Below are 19995 nucleotides of genomic sequence, written 5' to 3' on the forward strand. Positions count from 1 at the left end.
GGTACTCCAGGAGACCATTGCCCACTGGGAAGACCAAGGATGAAATGGTTGATGAGGTTTCAAAGTACCTAGGAAGAATAGGAGCAGACCCACAGCTGGTAGAAGACAGAAGATTCTTGAGTTACGTGGTTCCAAGGTTCTCGATGGCCACACGAGTAAGTTTGGTTATTTGGTTGGGTATTTGGACTACTTTGGTTATCTTTGGCGGCAATGCTCTTTACACATATTTGACGAAACACAAAGCTTCAAACAGTTTTAACAGATCTATAGCAATCACAAGTCTAGAGTCTGTTTTAATAATGATACTCTCATCACCCTTGTCCCAAATAACAAATTATCAATCCCGATCCCAGTGTCCCGTGTGTCATGGCCCGTTTCCCAGTTTCCTCCGTCCCGCGACCTTTCCCTAGGCGGGGGAGTGCAGCAGCCACCTTTCACTCTCCGCCGTATGCTAATGTGCTTATCTAGGATGCACGTCACTCGGGCTCTGCCCCATATCAGGCTCACACAAATGTGCTGCTTAATGACACAAATACCGTAAACATATCCGCTTGAGCAGCCTTGCAGTTAATTGGCTTGCGGCTTTACAATTGTCCCATGATGGAATCCAAATAAACTCCAGCAGAGAAAGAATAGACTTTTTAGTACTTTTATTTTAGGATAGATTCACAAATTTGGTCTCGAGGCATGTCGTATGCGTGAGCTGTATTTATTTAAGGAAATAGTTTCAGTACGGCAGTAGCGAATCTCGAAAAAAATTATATGAGTATGGACTGCATTTAGTAATACAATTACTTCAGGATTGAAGCCAAATCAAAATCTAATTGAAAAACTTGTACTGTATTTAGTACAGCAATCACTTCAATACAACAGTAGTGAGTAGCTACTAGCGATCCCCTAATAGACTCATTTGGAGTTAGGATGGAATTCCCAAAACACAACTGTTGTATTGGAAATGTGTGACATGTAAAATGTTGGCAGATAAAAATTACGAACTTCTTACGAATTTATCTAGCAATTCATGGAGTTTCATTAAATGCATTTCCAAGTTTAAAAGTTTTGGACTCGGATTATACTTTGACTATATCTTAACTTCTTAGCCATGACAGAGAGAGATCCAAAAGCATGATACATTAGGTACCTACACGAGTTAAAGTAATAAGTTACACGTATAATGTTTATTTATTTATTATGTTTATGTTTTGTAGCTATTATTTTCTTAAGATTTCTCAGCATTTCGTTTATTTATTTCTTTACTTAACATATTTTAAATGTTGAAAAAATCAAGCACTTAAAATCACGTTGGCTTTTAAAATAACTCAATCGGTGACGCATTTGGCTAAAATAATATGGAAGATTCAACAAATCATGTTTCACACTTAACAAAATCCCATTCTAACACAACGCCAATACAAGTGTGGAACCTAAATCAAAAGAGGAAATCGCAACGGAAAATCTAACATTTTACAAATAAAACACAACCGGTCGAGGCACGAGCGCAGACCGAAATTTCAATGTGCATTCCACTGTGGGATTTGAGTGATCGCATCAGAGGTCCCGGGCTGTACAAACAGCCGGTGATAAGCCACGTACTAGGGTCACTATATTTATAGACGATTACAATCGACAATAAATGGTTTAGCCGAACCGACCGCGATTTATCGGCCAATCAGAAGTGGCGCGGAGGTGGAGGGGGTAACTAGGTGTTTATGGTCGCAATTAATGACCCCTCGGACACTAATGAGCGATATTTATACAGTTCCGCCCCTCCGCGGCGAGATGGCATCGCCCGTGGGAACGGGGAAACGCGGGGATAAGGGTTGTGCGGGATGTAGAGGGATAGAAGAGTGGAGGGTGGGATATGGTTAGGGTCTGCATGCTCTGTCATAATGGTGGGGGTGAGAAACAGGGAGGAAGGATAGGCTGTGAGGGATATAGAGGGATAGAATGGTTGAGGCTAGGATATGGTTAGGGTCTACATGCTCTGGGGGTGAGAAACAGGGAAGACGGATAAGGGCTGTGTGGGGTATAGGGGGATAGAATGGTGGAGCCTGGGATATGGTTAGGGTCTACATGCTCTATCATAATGGTGGGGGTGAGAAACAGGGAGGACGGATAAGGGCTCTGTGGGATATAGGGGGATAGAATTGTGGAGCCTGGGATATGGTTAGGGTCTACTACATGCTCTGTCATAATGGTGGGGGTGAGAAACAGGTAGGATGGATAAGGGCTCTGTGGGATATAGGGGGATAGAATGGTGGAGCCTGGGATATGGTTAGGGTCTACATGCTCTGGGGGTGAGAAACAGGGAGGACGGATAAGGGCTGTGTGGGATATAGGGGGATAAAATGGTGGAGCCTGGGATATGGTTAGGGTCTACATGCTCTATCATAATGGTGGGGGCGAGAATCAGGTAGGATGGATAAGGACTGTGAGGGATATAGAGCAGGTTGAGGCTGGGATATGGTTAGGGTCTACATATGTGCTATCATAATGGTGGGGAGAGAAACGTGAAGGAAGGATAAGGGTTGTTGAGGACGCTGAGAGGGATATAGAGGGATTGTAAGTTCTAGGAGGTCTGTGATAAGGTTGAGGTATATCTATATTAGCTCTGTCATAATGATGGGGAGGGGGAGAAAGAAGAGGAGGGATAAGAGTAGATTAGGGGGCTGGGAGGGACATTTTTGTGGAAAACATAAATTTCTGTTGATATGCTGTAGATAGTTATTTTTGGAGCTGGGCATGCATTTGGGTAAGGCTGGGAACTCAGAACGATACATTTTATGAGATAGAATTAATTCTGGGTGAATGATAGGAGCAATAAGAGAGTGTGATATGGAATATTATTGGGACTGTTGTAAGATAAGTGGGATATGATCGGGGTATTGTACATAGGTGCATGATCTTTGGGAATATTGGAAAAATACTTTTATCATTTTGCCTGGTTCGTGTAGTGGGCTTTTAACCTATTTGATTCTTATTAGTTGGCATATTTCTACCTAATAAAGTAATCTAGCAACTATATATCCTCTGCTTTTAAAACTACTTTCTAATTGTACAAAAGACATCAGCGAACTACAAACGTTACCAATATAAAACACATAAACACAGGCTTAAGATTTTACGATAGAATAAGAAAAGAAGAAAAGAAGTCTACTTACACTATTTAAAAGTCAATGCTACAACTTTCTAGAGTCCACACACGGTAGCGTGTCCAAACCCAAAGGGTTGTGCCAGTTAGCAGCGGCGTTCCTGTAAACATAATCACTAATTTTAGTGTCTTGTCTGACAGAGGAATCGTCTAACCTTACTACCGAAGTGGAGTAGGTTTGACCTTTGACCCGAGCAGGTAAAGGGCATTGCATTGGTCTGCCTCTAGCCTTTGGGCTCGGATCGTGAAAGCCAGTCCTTGCAAGCATGTGCCTTTCACGGGAAATGTCATCCGCGGATTAGACAAAGAGCGAGGAAATCAACTAAAAGAAAATTAAAATTAAGGTTTATACTCTATTTGAGTTTTGTTTTGGGTATGTGATGGCTAATTACCTTTGATACATTGAAATGTTTTGTGTTCCAATCAATTTTAAACAAGGACTTCTTTAGATAATTTTATTTTAAACTAATCCTTATTTACTAGCTACCTTCGTTACTAGAGTAGATAATAAATCCACATGAACCAATTAAATCCGAATTTTATTCACGGGATTGTATAAAACCCTCCACAGTTTATAGTTTAAAATTAATATTTATTCTCTCTGTTTTACATGCCGGTACATGACATATTTTATAAAAACTAGATTAAAATCATTTCTTCTTTCACCAGGGGAGGAACCAGAAACTAACAGCGTTCACACAACACAAACGATCATAGACTAGCTACATTGTAACTAGTAAACTTTATTGGCTATTCAGCCAACAAAAGTCTTTAAAATAAATTATTCAACTCACTTGGACTCTTCTATTTTGTATTTGAAAATCTATATAAATAAAATTAGAGTTTTGTCTGTACATTGCTCAGAATTATATATTTTTAGGTTATTGCTACGTTTTATACATTAAAGAAGCAGAAACGAGTCTTATCTCTATTTCTGTCTGTCTGTCTGTAACACTGAAGATGACATTTTACGCAATCTTCTCCGTGAAAACGAGAATACCTATCAAGATCCAAGTAATTTTAATGTATTCACTGGATTGGCGAGAGTCTCTTTAGTGATTAAAATATGGCCTCACTATTTTGTAAATAACGTTACGGACGTTCAAAAATGCAGTTTTGTGCGATTTTTGTCAAATTTTCGTTCAATTTTCATCACATCGTCTATGAAATAACGAACAGCTGTTCAGAACAAGATTATTTTTTCTAGCTTTGTTGTTTACAAATACCGCAACCATTTCGAATCACGTTTTGAAAGAAAACCCCAACCAAGTGAGATTAAAAACGTTTTTCTTACATAACGGATTTAATTAATCGCAAGTGCAATATTATAGTGTAACCGTAAATGAAATCATCCAGGTCAGGAACCAGAAATTCTTTGTAGGTATATAAAATTGTTCTTGAGTTTTGATAACCAGAAAGAAGACCTTGAATCAGTGTTGTATATGGCTGGGACACTTAATGGTCGTCGCCAATAGGTTTCCACTCATGACGGCGCTTCAATGGTGATTGTGTAAAGTGTAAAGTAAAAAAATCACAACTGCAGTGGGTGATCGTAACAGAGGTTTACGGATGATGCTAAAGTCGCTTTTCTAATGTGTCACTTTCTGTTTCTACTCACCGTGTAATGCAATCGCTGGACCATACAGCAAATAGGCTCATAGCCCATCTTTTGGGTACGTACGCCTACCTATTTATTCATCTAACAACCTTTTCGACGACGATCCTTTATACCAGTACTTTTCCATAGAATACATGGCCTACCTACTTAAGAAATAAAATTACAAACGCCCAAAAACCCAACATTGTGTGATTTTTGTCACATTCAACTGACTACTATAGGATCCCCGTACGTAGAACGGGCACACAGCTAGTATTAACTAAATTTTTTTTATCTAAGTTAATTTGAATTGAAATTTAGTAGGTATAGTTTTTTTAACTGTATCAGGAGATGATGAATTAGAGACTTTTATCTTGGAGGAGAGAATTTCCGGGCTCTTAGTATGAAAGCTCCATTGAAAAGTGATAACATTATAATCGTTCATTTTAAACTAGGTGGGTAACAAAAATGCCATATGATGTAAAAATAATGGTGAGTAGCGCAACAAAATTAACAAACTCAAAAGAAAAATGTTATGGTAGTTAATCATGAGTAACGTCACACAGGATAGTCATAGCCTCACGACCTAGTCTCAGGGTTGCTCTGATGTGGAATGGAGTAGGCCTATGTATTCTGGAGTCATCCTTGAATTTGTGCACTCGAAGCTTTAAACAAAAGAAGAAATGTCCACCATAATGTGTAGCCTATAGGAGAATGTATAAAGTCATCATTTAACGTTGGACTTGTAGTTTGAAACTGAGGCAGAGGCAGAAGTGCCCCCCATAATGTGGATAGGAGAATGTACTAAGCCATCCCTTAATTGTGAACTAGAAAGTGAGGCAGAATTTTCCTACCCTAATGTGGGTAGGAGGATGTATGGAGGTCTTGAAGTTTCCTGGACGTGTAGCTTGAAGGTGTGGTGTCAATGCAGAAGTGTTCCCATGTCCGGCGCCGTGCCCGCTTCTTGGCGCCGTTCATGGAGGTCTTGTAGTGTCGTGTTTTGTTTTCCTGAAGGTGTTCTGCCGATGGTGTGGTGACCCGCAAGTCCGATGCCGTGCCCGCATCTTGGCGATCTAAGGGGCGATCTTTTAGTGTTGGTGACTAAGAAATTTTTACGATTTGTTGACTAGAATTTCCACGATGCTAATTCTAAATTTAGGATATTTGTGAAAGTTTTAAGGTATTGAAGATAATTTGAAGGTTTTGATTATGTGTTGTTGAAGACCTTCCTGATACCTTGCCACTTCAGAATCAAACAAAGCAACCAATAAAGCTGCTACAAATAAAAGTGGTATACGAACAGACAAATATACATGGAACGCTCGAAGCAGATTTCTTTTCAGCAAGATACTTCTTTTCTCTATGAATAACCAATAACCATTCCATCTACTGTCGTAAGAATGGCCAATTTCCATTCTGGATTTGTAGAAGTTTGTTAATATGTACCTATATACAGTTCCAGAAATGGTTTTAGAGTAAAATCTCGTTGAAGTTACAAACATCGTAAATTTGTTAATTACAAGAGTTCATTATTGGAGAATTGTGAATATAACTAACAAAAAATGTGTTATTTCAAAAAAATACTATAAATACTCAATAGAGTGAAAATCCTACGTTATAAATTCAATAAAAATGTTCAAAGAGTATATTATTCAATAATCTTAAAGCAACGTCAAACCTTTGTTTGTTGGCGTATTTTATTTGACTTCTACACTGCTCCGGAGAGAGCTTGGGCACTGCACCGACGTCCCGACATAACCACCCGTTGTTGGTCAAGCCAAATCTCTTTGTTCAACGAGTCTTTCTTCAAGGATTTCGTTGATTTCGTCAAGAACACGAATCTCAACTTGCTTCAAGCAGTAATTAGAACATTTTCATAGCCTTAAAATGCTCAAATTCAACGCGGTCGTTACTATTCAGACACGAAGAAACACACAACACAAACGAAAACATGATACACCACAACAACGGACACTAGGTTTAAGTAATAATTCAAAACGAACGAACAGGAAGCTATGGTCTTCGTGTGTGGATCGTTTGACGTTATTGAAAGATAATTTTAAGGCCCTAGAGATTGGTACGAATACGGCTTGATGAAAGCTGAAGACACACGAGGGCGAATCAAAATTGTGACGGAAACTCGATATGCACATAATCATCAAGGAAAATCACTATTGTCAGTAAAACAACGAATACATTTTGTATTCATTAGTAAAAAGTACCTATGAAGTAACTATAGAAACTGAAACAAATAAACAAAATAAATCCAGCTGACAATACACCACATTGTGCTTGTTTTGTTATACAGGGTGTTTCCGAATTGTCTGGACATATTTTGTGGACTTCCCTGGGCTATGACAAACATAAAACACCGTATAAGTATATGGGTCTAAAGTGCCTAGATTTCTGCCTGTCGGTATGATTGTGATTTTTATAAATTATTCTATATCTTGGGCATTTTTCAAGATAGAAATTTGAAATTTGTTAAGAATGTGTAGTTCTAAAAGTAAAAAGAACTGCGATAGTTTCGTTCCAATATGTCAAGCCGTTTCAATATGGAGGCCATTAAAAACTTGTATAGCAAAATTTCATGAAAACCGTAAATATTAAGAAAATCTTTTACCTTACTCAAAAGATAGAGAATTTTAATACTAATCAAATGAGGCCATATTTGTTAAAATTGGATGAAAAATAACCGAGTTATAAGTTTTTTTCTATATTCGGTTACGCAATTAAGTAGGACTACCATACTTGAGAACATGGTACTCCTGTTGAATTGCATAACAGAATGTAGAAAAAAAACTGATAACTCAGTTATTTTTCATCCGATTTTAACAAACAATGCCTCATTTGGTTTGTATTAAAATTCTCTATATTTTTGGTAATGTAAAAGATTTTCTTAATTTTTATGGTTTTCATGAAATTTGGCATTACAAATTTTAAATGACCGCCATATTGAAACGGCTTGAGATATTGGAACGAAACTTTCAGAGTTCTTTTTACTTTAAGAACTACACATTCATACCAAATTTCAAATCTCTATGTTGAAAAATGCTAAAGATATAAAATAATTTATAAAAATCACAAACAGATCGATAGACAGAAATCTAGGCACTTTAGACCCATATACTTATATGGTGTTTTATGTTTGTCTTAGCCCAGGGAACAAGTCCACAAAATATGTCCAGACAATTTGGAAACACCCTGTATATCTGCTAGTAGCCTACAAATGACCAGTGTTGTTGATGTTATTTTACCGCAGTGTTATGTGCCATAATGTATAACAATGGCATAACGTTGAAATGTGCAGACATCCATTTCGTCTAGTTGTCTTTGCTGTGATTGCTGTTATTGACGTCATATTTGTCAAATGTTCTATCCGTTTTGCTGCGTGTTGGTCGTTGTTTCGTTGGGAACGGTCCAATACCTCTTGTCCACGCGGGTGTTGATGTTATAATCAGAAGTGTCTGGTTTTCCATAAACACACCTCTTCGTCTACGTTTACTGCTGAGCATAAATCTGCAAAGCTGTCTGCAGCCTACACTTTGTCTTCATTCAGCGAATGTCTTTGTAAACCCACTGAAACTGATGGTATTATAGAGTGTTGACTTCTTCTCAATTCTTCATTGTGTAAAGTGAGTTGAAATTAGTCTCATGATTTGATTAGTTGTGAGTACATAATAGGTGTTCCACTATGGCTGTTTAGTTCGGTTTGTTATGATTGAAATCATTATATTACATAAGCAAACCCTTTCGGTAAATCTGCTTCCAGCTGCTGAGCTTCCTATAATTAGATATTGCCAAGGGTTAAACATACTCCTATATTATAGACTAGCAGAGTACCCGTCCTTCGTACGGGGTTGGCATATAAGTATCAAATGCTTATAGCAGTTATGAGTGAGGACATGGTTTAAGAAATTTCGGTTCTTTTTGAAGTTCGTTCGCTACGCTCACTCACCTTTAGGTTGGAGCTCGTTCGCTGCGCTCACTTTCCTTCAGGTTAGCTCGTTCGCTACGCTCACTTGCCTTCAGGTTAGCTCGTTCGCTACGCTCACTCGCCTCCAGTTTGAAGTTCGTTCGCTACGCTCACTCACCTTTTGGTTGCAAATTAGCTGTTGTCATAAATGTAAAGGAAATAATGCTAGTGCTGCACCCTGTTGGTAATCCTTGTAACTTTAATGCTATTGAAAATCATAGAACAGAACCAACTTGTTTAATTGAAACAGCTGTTAAGATTCATTAATTCCATTTCTCATAAGGTTAACATGGGAACCTTTGCTCCACAGCCACTGGGGCGGAGCCCGGAAGGATTTTTGGGATAAAAATATGCCTATATGTTAATCGGGAATATGAGCTATCATCATGCCGAATTTCAGCCCGATCCGACCAGTAGTTTTCGCGTTTACTTTTCCCATACACACAGACACCACCTCTTTTTTATAATAGTATAGATGTATAATGCTTTTGGATCAGTTGAAGACAGAAAATGTGTTTCCTTCCGGTTAATGCAGCAGGTGTCTTGATGCCAACCATGTTTAAAAAAAAACTGTAAAGAAACGAGTGGTCGATTTTAACGTATATCTAGTGCAACCAACATACAACACATCGAAATAGGGACCATCTTCATTTACTTCAAAGTAGAGTATCGAGGTCAAAAGTTTACCCACCGATAACATTAAAATTTTACTTGCCGATATAGCTTTCATCATACGAGTCAATTGCCTTGTGAATTGACCACCCCCACTGACCCCCCCCCCCATACTGCGTACTGTAATTACTTAAATACCCTTACTTACGCGTAGACCCTCAACCATGAAAGATTGGCTCTAGAAGTACCATCAGGAAAAACACGGCGTCAACTTTATTTCTCTTTAGTGTGTTGAACACGTTTAATCACTAAATAATAACCAAGAGCGCTTGTACACGACCGGTAAGGCTCCAAGGACACTGGATGCATTATCAGTTATCAGGGCAAGGTCACTGATAGAGACGGCACATCCTTCCAGGAACAAGCATCGTAAAGTTGGGGCTTTAGTGGGAACAGCGTCTACACGTCGCTTGCATCGTAAGCAGCAGAACTAACACAGGTACATGAGCATGCGCAATACTAGGCCTGCGCAGACTGACACATATGGGCCTTCGCAACACTAAGCCTGCGCAGATCTCAGCATTTGAAATGGGTCAACATGGATGGAGGTGGTCACGCAAAGACTGGGAGTAGCGTGTACGTTATGGAAATGAACGGGTTGATACAAATAACAATGAATAAGTTGAGTTTTAATCTTTGGAATGAGGATGGGCACAGCTAGGGAAAAAAATTGGATCTACTTCGGGAAAAGATGCCACCATGACTAGAACATCGTAGATTACACAATTGGTATCTCGAGGTGATATAACATGTTTCAGTTTTACATTCGTTTAGAGTTTGCGCATCGTGATTGTTTACTATTTGATATTTTATTGTACAAACCAAATTTTCCGTCGCAGTTCTAGTCCATCATAAAGCAAAAATTAAACAACTTCAAAATTATCCATGCTATTTCATCAATCGATTTACACAAGTAGACATATGACACAATAAAAAACTGCACACAACATTAACGAATACAAGGCGTATATTGGCTCGAACGGTTGGACAATTGGAACGTACCCTACTTTTTGTTTCCATCTATGTTCACATCCCAACATCGATTTAGGAGTTCTCTAGGGATGTATCCATAGAACAATACAAGTGTATGGAAAGCCGAGTGGTTATGTTTTCCTGAACTTCGTTAGGCTGCTAATTTAATTGTCGAGAATTATATAAATTCAAGCATTTGTTGTAATCCAAATTGGTTTCCTCGTCCTCTTTCAGCTTAATCTTGAATACGGGTGATCGACTCCACACCCCTTCACATTCTGAAAATGAGAGAATGCTTCAAGCCCCGCTCGCCCGTCGCAAGTCTCCATGACACGGAGTATAGGCACCCAAGTGGGCGTAGACATCGCGTACCCTCGCATCACGCTTGAACATCATCATTACACGCAATTCCCGCGTATAAAATAAACAAATACCAGCTGATTGATTCCCGCGACAACAGCCTGCGGAGCAGACGACGACACGACGTCGTTGTTGAGATTACTGAAGAACTAAGATACCAACCCCCACGGCCCTCCGTCGCATGCCGTGGGGCGAATATTAAAAATAATATTTATCGACTGAATTTTTGGCGATACACAGAATGTTGAAATGTGCCGTTACGTTACCGGCGAAATAACCTTTCACCAACTATTTGCTTTGACGTTACAACAGAAACGGCTACAGATAGTTGTGAGGGAACCTTTATCTTATTCAACATATATTAATCTTTCTCATACTTAATTATGTTTTTTTTTTAAATATTTTTTTACATATATAATCGTTGGTGTTTAATAAATAAATAATTTAATCCTTGCAAAAGATGGATCGCTATTTATACTCCTAGTTACCCAAAAACAGTGAAGCTTTTTAATTACCTGTCTATGATTTTATACGAAAGGTAAAACGTAGAAAAATGTGAAAATAACGTTTAAACAGGTTCATTTTGATTTAGTTTCTCAAAACACGACTCAGAAGAATTTGGCAAAACTCAAGAAACCCAAATGATAAGGCCAACCTTAACCGAGCAGCACGGAATTTGAAAAGATTATTGTACGACACAAAAAACCGATGGTTTGAAGAATATACTCAATCTTTGTCGGCTACGGAAGCTACGGATTACTCGTTATGGAAAGTAACAAAAAGGCTGAAGCAACCCCAAATTTCAATCCCGCCAATTCGTAAACCGGATGGAAGCTGTGCTAAGAGTGAAATAGAAAATCTGAAGCTTTCGGGGATTACTTTTCCAATGTATTCAAGCCAAATGTAGGTGTGGTCAATAATGAAGAAGAAATAATAGAATTCTTGGACTCTCCACTTCAACTTGACTTTCCTCTGGAAAAATTCAGACCTACAGAAATTAAGGCAACCATTGACAAATCGCTAAATCCGAAAAAATCTCCTGGTTACGATTCTATCACTGGGAAAATGTTAAAAGAACTGCCAAGGAAAGGAATGATTTTTATTGCATTTCTCTTTAATTCTATATTGAGACTAGACCACATACCAACTCAATTTAAGAAAGCCCAATTAATTGTTATACCAAAACCAGGAAAACCTCCTCATGAAATCACTTCCTACAGACCTATAAGTCTCTTGCCTATAGTGTCCAAGTTGTTTGAGAAATTGTTCCTCAAAAGACTACAAGCTCTTTTTGAAGAAGACGACGTCATTCCAGGACACCAATTCGGGTTTAGACGGAGACATGGCACCGTGGAGCAGGTCCATAGGGTTGTTCATACAATTCGAAACTGTTTGGAAAACAAACAATTTTGTTCTGCTGCTTTCCTTGATGTCAGTCAGGCATTTGACAAAGTATGGCACTCTGGCTTACTATTCAAAATTAAGAAGTTACTACCCCATTCAGTTTTTCCTATTTTAAAATCATATCTTACCAACAGAACTTTCCAAATTAAACATCAAAATTACTTAACCGACCTTTACCCTATAGAATCAGGAATCCCCCAAGGAAGCGTGCTTGGACCATACTTGTATATTCTCTATACATCGGACCTACCAGAAAGTGTAAACACTATGGTTGCTACATTTGCGGATGACACGGCGATTTTATCTGTCCACGACAATCCAGCTCAAGCTACAGCAAATTTACAGCTAAACTTGGATGAAATTTCTCATTGGTTTAAAACATGGAGGTTCAAAATTAATGAAAATAAATCAGCACACATTACTTTTAACTTAAATCAGGCTACATGTCCTCCAGTATCCATGAACAATATTCACCTCCCTCAAGTAACGGAAATAAAATACTTGGGCATGCACTTAGATGCAAAGCTTAATTGGAAAGCACTTATCTGGACTAAAAGGCAACATCTAAATTTAAAAACAACTAAACTTAATTGGCTTCTTGGATCTAAATCAAAACTCAGTACACAAAATAAATTGTTACTGTACAAAACAGTTTTAAAACCAATTTGGACTTATGGTATTCAGCTTTGGGGATCAGCAAGTACCTCAAACATTGAAATTATTCAACGTTACCAATCAAAATTATTACGTAAAATTGTCAACGCTCCTTGGTTTGTTACCAACAGAACACTTCACAATGATCTTCAAATTCGAACAGTAAAAGAAGAAATTACAAAATATAGTGAAAAATACATTATACAATTGGAAAATCATTCAAATCATCTTGCACTTAATTTATTGGACAATCACAACACCATTTACAGACTGAAGCGACATACGATATTGGACCTACCATTCAGATTCGGCTAAGTGTTATCAAAATTCTCTTTGTTTGCTAGTGTTGACGGTGGTCAATCACTAGCTCATGTTCTTCAAGTTATTTTTGTATTACTATTTATATCATTTGCTTATTGTTCAACTTGAACAGATTGTAAATTAAATAAAGTAAAAAAAAAAAAAAAAAAAAAAAAAGTTTCTCAAAACATTATGCGTGCGTCCAAAGTCTGTCGAGATCAAGATGTCAATCATTTTCATATATGTGTTTGGATTATTTACTATAGTTTATTTGACTTTAGGCCTAAATAAAAGTGGAGAAAGTGCAATCAAATGAATTAATGTTACAAAATTTAGCATTTTCAAATATTTTTATATTGTGGTTTGGATAAATTCAGATTCTTTTTCTTTCACATTCTCCAAAAATGTTTAAGAAACTCATCCTCGTCCGTAAAGAGTTTAACTTTCCAGATTTTTGCATTTTTGAGGTCTATTTGAATGAACACCCAAAATAAGAAAAAAGTAGTAAACCGTGTTTAAAGTTTGTTCAACAAATTAATATTCAAACTATATCAAAAGACTTTTCACAACGACGTTCAACAGCACCGGGCAGAAACAACTTTTCAAAAACTTGACAAGCTGCACATTTCAAACCCAAACTTGACTTCATTTCCCACGAACAGACAGCCGAGAGACAACTATGGCTGTATTTCGGAATGCTAGTTTCCGCTGAGGAATTTTCTAATAACGCTCATCGGCTGCGGAACACACGGACGCACGCACGGACACCAGCACGCGCGCGGAGGTCACCTAACCTTTGGGATTTGTTGTTCTAACTCGGCCAGCGCAATGCTATAGAATTATCAATCGAAATTACGGTGTTATTTTGTCATTCGTTTACATAGGGCGATCATTACAGAGGCATGCGATTTGTGGAGTTCCCATGCTTTGCGACTCGCGCATAGTTCACTGCACATGCGCCGTGCAGTGTGCATTGCTGGATGATAAGGTAGATAAGATATATAGAGGGGACTGTTGTGCAGTTTTGGTAGATTAAACTTTTGAGAGAGGATTTTACTTCGCGTTATAGGCTTACTTATCTAACAGTTACATTAATTTAGGCCTATTTGAAAAAATATTTGGTTAAAAAACATGCAGACTGTCCCAAAAGTCCCGGACCGGTTTAATATTTTCTAAACGACAACAGATAAATCAACAAGATTTGGTACATCAACACCACACCTAAAAATCTACTTTTTTAAGAAACTATCAATTTTCTGTCATATTATGGGGACGTCCCGCAAGGAGTCAGAAGGAAATCTTAAATAGAAGCATAGGTTGACATGTACATCAAATTAAAGGTCTTTACTTTTAACCTTTAATTTTATGTGCATATCGACCTATGCTTACGTTTAAAATTGGCTTCCGATTCCTAGGGCTTAGGAGTAAGTGTATAATAGCAAAGCAAATTAAATGAATCTTTGAACCACTGTCATTCTTGGCTTGGTTGTCTGTTTGAGTTCAAATTTGCGGCATTTATTCTGCTAGTAAAGACCTTTAATTTGATGTACATGTCAACCTATGCTTCTATTTAAGGTTTCCATCTGACTCCTTGCCGTCAACATGATGTGACACAAAATTGATATTTCCTTAAAAAAGTTGATTTTTAGGTGTGGTGTTTATGTACCAAATCTCATTGATTTATCTGTTGTCGTTTAGAAAATATTAAACCGGTCCGGGACTTTTGGGACAGTCTGTATAAGTTTTACTATTAGCAGAAACAATAATCAAACCAGTATTACTGTATTTAAGTTATTTTTCCCAAATTGGGAACTCCTTACGTGTCCACTGGGTTAAAGGAACAGAACACCAAATACATACAAACCTCTCGCTGTTACCTTTCAACCATGGTTCTATCCGACCAACGACAGCATGAAATTAAAATAGGCAATAAAAAAAATATATACACTCCATTCTGAATATAATAAACAAATCACTCTTCTCATTGACAATTGTAATTGATGGGGACGCCACGGAGGTACTAACTTTAACAAAAATGAGTGGAGGATGAGTGTAGAAGGGACTCTCCCCCCCCCCCATATTAAACCACCACCACTGTTCATTTCCCTATACGATTTTCCAGTGCACTTTTCACTTTCCCCATGTCACGTGATAGGCCATAAATCACGGGGCTGTCACGTCGTACAGGGGCGCCCCCCGGGACGATCGTGCGGCGCGACCGCGGGAAATATGGTGTCTGTGTCGTTTGCAGATGACAGCGACATAGAGTAAGGAGGAGCAGGATGTCAACAGCGTCGCACACCGGTAGCCATCTTGGAAAGTAGGACTATAAAAAATTAATATTGTTGAACAATTTTTGCTTTGAATATTTTCGAAGCTGATTGTTTATGGGGAGTTAATAATTTTAAGACTGCAGTGATAACATTTATACCACTTGAGATGGGGATGTAATAGGGTATTTTGATCTAAGGAGTTTAGTAAAAGATGGGGTCAAATGGAGTGGGGAGCCTTTTGAAGCATTGTTACTGATTAAGAGTCCTTGGAGCCTAGACATTTAACAATTAAAAAACTACGATGCAAATTTCCAATCTCACAGTACACTAGATATTTAAATTACAATAGCTTTAGTATTTCAAAAAATAATTTTATATGGTAAATAACTTTTCAGTGTCAGTTTGATATTAACGAAATTAACATTGCTGCTCTTATGGCGGGCAAATCCAAGTTGGCCGTTGGCTTCCATGAACTCCCTTTGAAAACAATTCAAAACTAAAAAGACAATTTCTAATCTCACAGTATATTAGATATTTAAATTATTAGAATCACTTTAATGTTTGAAAAAATATTGTTGGATGATAATTAACTCTTCAGCAGCTGTTTAAAATTATCCAAGATAATCCCTAGCCTCCAAGGACTCTTAAGGAATGGAGAAATCCCATAACATTGGTGATATAGGAATCACATTTCCTATCTTAACTATTCCCCATCCTTAAAATTGCTTATACAGTACTTGCCTTGAAACCCGAATTGTGTCGTCTTTTATCCGTGATGATTTAAAGGATTGATATTTGTTAGGTTATCTTAATACAAAAAAATAATACACATAAGGAGGACTTATGTGACTTATCTTGAATCTAATCTCACATTTGCATGAGATGCCTAAAACCTAACATTTTTACAAGATTGTTCTTGGTAGTTGGAAAGATTCTTGATTGACACAATCTAAACGCAGCTAGATAGTCGCATATATGCCTAAACCTTGTTTTTTCGGTTTTTTTTTCGTGTGAAACTTTCTTCCGTTGTCGTTTAAACTACTCATGGTAATGCTTACATCAATGAAACCCCTTAATTGGAATACATTCTTAGATTGATTAGTTTTGTGTATTTTCGAGTTCTGTTGGAGTTACCCGATAATCCCATAAACCAAATTCTGTTGGACTATCCTTAGCAACAGAAGATGTGTTTCAGTCAAACCACGCGTTGAAGTCTCCAACGCGAGTAAATACATTGAAATCTATACAAGATGAACTCGAACTGTCATTAATCGATTAAATTTTACACTGTATCATCAACAGTTGCTCAGAAAGTATATGCACATTTTTATACTGTTTACATTAAAACCAAAAAAAGAATTTCACTCTAACATGGCTTTGAAGCCCGGTGTAAATCCGCAAAACGTTGAGATCAGAAGTAAAACAGAAACATTCCCAGATAGGTACATTAAAACGATTTAGTAAAGGTTCACCGGATAGTTGTGTAACAGAAGTCATAAATGCATACAAAGTCTAAATTTGTAACAATTGACAAAGCTACAGTCAATGCTAACATAACTTGAGAAACCAATAATAACGAAAAGACAATGTTTAAGAACATTAAAGACAATGCCCCTATGTAACATAATATTGACAGACATTAACCTCTCTATCATTTTCCAACTATGCACACATAACCATGTCTCACAGACCATTCGATAAGGGGAAATACCACAATTGACCTTGACTTTACGGCTGCTATCGTCGATCTCGATGTTGCGCAATATGGAAATAGCGTGGTGATCGGCCGTTACGCCGATAGATATTCGCGAGTGATTTTCTATTGTGGGGGAAAACTGAAATTACAGCCGCTATAAAAAGCGTGTTATCTCTTGTAATGATAACAATTGCGGGCCAAGTCGGGGTCGCGCTGTTTACGTTTATCGCTGCCCTCGGGAACAGAGGTTTGAGCAAATACATCATCGGGGTCCGCCAAGGCTCTGTACTCGGACCACTCTTCTTTTTGCTGCGAATACAAGCCTGCTTAAACAGTATGGATCCCTATTGTTCGAGGCTGTTTGATAAATTGCAGCCAAGTATGCAACTTAGTACATGAAAATATGGGTGAAAAGCTTACATGGGTTTGCGTCGAAGCAAAATGGAAACTTGTTTTAGTAACGTCTGAGTCCACCAAGGTTCCGTTGTTGGAATCCTATTTTTTAGTTTTATATTTTGATTCAACGTGTAAAATGTAAAATTTGTAAAATGTGTTGTTAGTCTTGGAAGTGTGAAGTGGCTGATTGAAATCTTAGTTACAAGATGGTTTTGGTCTACATGTCATAAGAGTGGCACCAAAAATAGTATTGGGTAGAAATAATAAAAATAAAAAAAATAAATAAATAGTAGTTGTAAGTTAAGGGACATTAATTAACACATAAGGGACATTCGCATAAGGAAAATTAATTTCTAGACCAAACTTGGAGAAGATAATTGGATTTTTTCATTCTACATGTACAATACAATCAACCTATTTCCACCTTCCTTTCATACTAAATACAACAATTAGTTACTTAAGTCAATAGATCATAGTGTATATTAATTGTCAGAGGTACTACAGTTTCCATCAGCGATTACTAATACACAAGTGTTTCTATGTTTCGGAATCTAGAATCTGACACAGTCTTCATTCCAGTGATAAGGAACCATGAACATGACAAGATAAGTACAAAAGTAAAACAGCGTTATGAAACAAAACAGCTGAAAACAATAAAGGACAAAAAGAAATCATGAAACTGGAAAAAAGGAAAACGATTTAATCAACTCACTTCCACAACTACACAGTCTGAGCACTCGAGATAGGTGTCATTGTTATGTCATTCCTCCCACTTTCAAACGCGTTCAGTTTCATAACAATTTACAAAGACACAAAAGCCCAACACACCGTGTGCCTGTTAATCAATATTGAATAAACCGTAACCCTCTCACTTGGAACGTGTGTTGCCATCCCGTTCCATTTCCCAGTTTCTCCGTTTTGCAGTACATCTCCATTCGTTTCTGCCGCTAACGCGCGAGGCAGGTGTGAAGACAAGCGACAGTTGAAATAAGATCGCTCGTGATCGCCGGGAATGAGCGGGAAAGCTGCGAGGATGGGAGTACCGACGTTCTCATAGGTACGGGGGTCAGGGCCGGCACGTTTACTACAATACGCTCGCCAGCGAACAAGTGCGGGCTTGACGAACTCGCCAGACTTGAAGAGATGAGGTTAGTACAGCGGGTGTTCAGGAAGTTTTGGCAGGTGAAGACGGTTAGTCATTGGGGATTCAAAAGGTAGTGGGTAAAGATGGTAAATCGGTAGACTGGGGTTTGGTTGTAGATGAAGACAATGTATTGGTATATGAAGCCGGTGAGTAAATATAGGACTGCAGAGTGTTCAAAAGATATTGATTGGCAGAGTTAGTCAGTAGACTGGGCACTCAATTATAGGTAGATGAAGAAGTAGTCAGAGTTGACCAGGGGAAAAAGTCGATAGAGGAAGACGGCCAGTAAATATACAGAGTGTTCAAACTTTATTGACTGATAAAGACAGTAAGTCAATATACCGGATGCTCAAAAATATATTAGTAAATGAAGTCGGTTAGTCAGTACTCAGTACATTGGTTGTTCAACAAGTTATTGGTTTGTGAAGAAAATAGTTAGTGTACCGGGTGTTAAAAAGTATATAGTGTAATAGTGAAAGATGACTAGTCAGTATATTGGGTGTTCAAAAAGTCATTGGTAGATGAAGACAATTAAACTGAAGACCGCGTGCTCAAAAGATATTTGGTTGACAAGACGATTAGTCCGTATACTGGGTGTTTTCATAACTTGATGTTCAAGATTTTTCAGTGTCGAGTGATGTATTGTTCAACTTAGGTTGAAGAACTCGTTTTCTCGAATTCTCTTAAAACTTGTTTTGTATTAGATGCTATATACTTAAGTCCACGAAACCTCCGGTACAAGGAGGTATTGGCCGCAAAATATCCCGAGGCCATCAAAATAATCGAGGTGCGAACTCTGCTCAGCTGATTAAATTAGGCCCATTTAGAGATTACAGCCGCCCCACCCGCATATCGCAAAATACACGACAAATTAATAACTCCGCCGCGAAACTCATTTACAGCCTGATTATTTTATGCAGTGTTAGTCCCCTATCACCCACGTCCGCTCTAGTTACGGGCGCCGTTTCTAAATTTTAATTTATTTCCAGCAAGTGTTTGGGCAGTCGCCACCTATCGGCACGTACATCGCGGCTCCATCGAGAAATGTTTGTGAAAATAATGAAACCGTACGAGAACGATACAGTTTTTAATAGATGTGCTAAAAATCGCGATATGAAACTCGTTATGGTTAATTCCACATGTTCCAACTAACGATTGGAATTAGCAGTAAAGGGGGGTAGAGTTTAATCGAACCAGTATATTTGGAAAGTTGAAATACACTAAGGCAAAACTGCTGTATAACTAGAACTAACTATGAACTATTAATTAACTCTAGTGGTTAGAGTGTGTGTTAACTTCCAAAAATATCAAACCGTTAGTAGTACTACAGGTAAAATAATCAATTTGTTTCTTGACAATTGATGGAAGTAGAACTGATTTCTATTGAACACGCCAAATGT

At 37.9% G+C, this 19995-nt stretch overlaps 1 protein-coding gene across 1 annotated transcript; it reads right to left on the reverse strand.

Moving 5' to 3' along the window:
- Nucleotides 1-1968: 1968 nt before the first annotated feature.
- Nucleotides 1969-3419, reverse strand: LOC128992798 (uncharacterized). The gene is made up of 2 exons (XM_054416538.1): nt 3315-3419; nt 1969-2358 (listed from the first exon to the last, which is right to left on the reverse strand). Exons 1-2 carry the CDS (start codon nt 3417-3419, stop codon nt 1969-1971), a joined length of 495 nt encoding a protein of 164 aa, XP_054272513.1.
- Nucleotides 3420-19995: the final 16576 nt, after the last annotated feature.

This window comes from Macrosteles quadrilineatus, unplaced genomic scaffold (genome assembly GCF_028750875.1).
Source record: "Macrosteles quadrilineatus isolate MER2022 unplaced genomic scaffold, UCM_ALF_1.0 Scaffold_4__1_contigs__length_99947679, whole genome shotgun sequence".
Classification (NCBI taxonomy): Eukaryota; Metazoa; Arthropoda; class Insecta; order Hemiptera; family Cicadellidae; genus Macrosteles; species Macrosteles quadrilineatus.

Bases quoted from the DNA above. Each gene is read 5' to 3' on its own strand.
- LOC128992798 (XM_054416538.1), bottom strand. From the start codon at position 3,419: ATGCTTGCAAGGACTGGCTTTCACGATCCGAGCCCAAAGGCTAGAGGC. The intron at 2,359-3,314 runs GTAGTAAGGTTA...ACCATATCCCAG, and splicing joins GTCAAACCTACTCCACTTCG to GCTCCACCATTTTATCCCCC.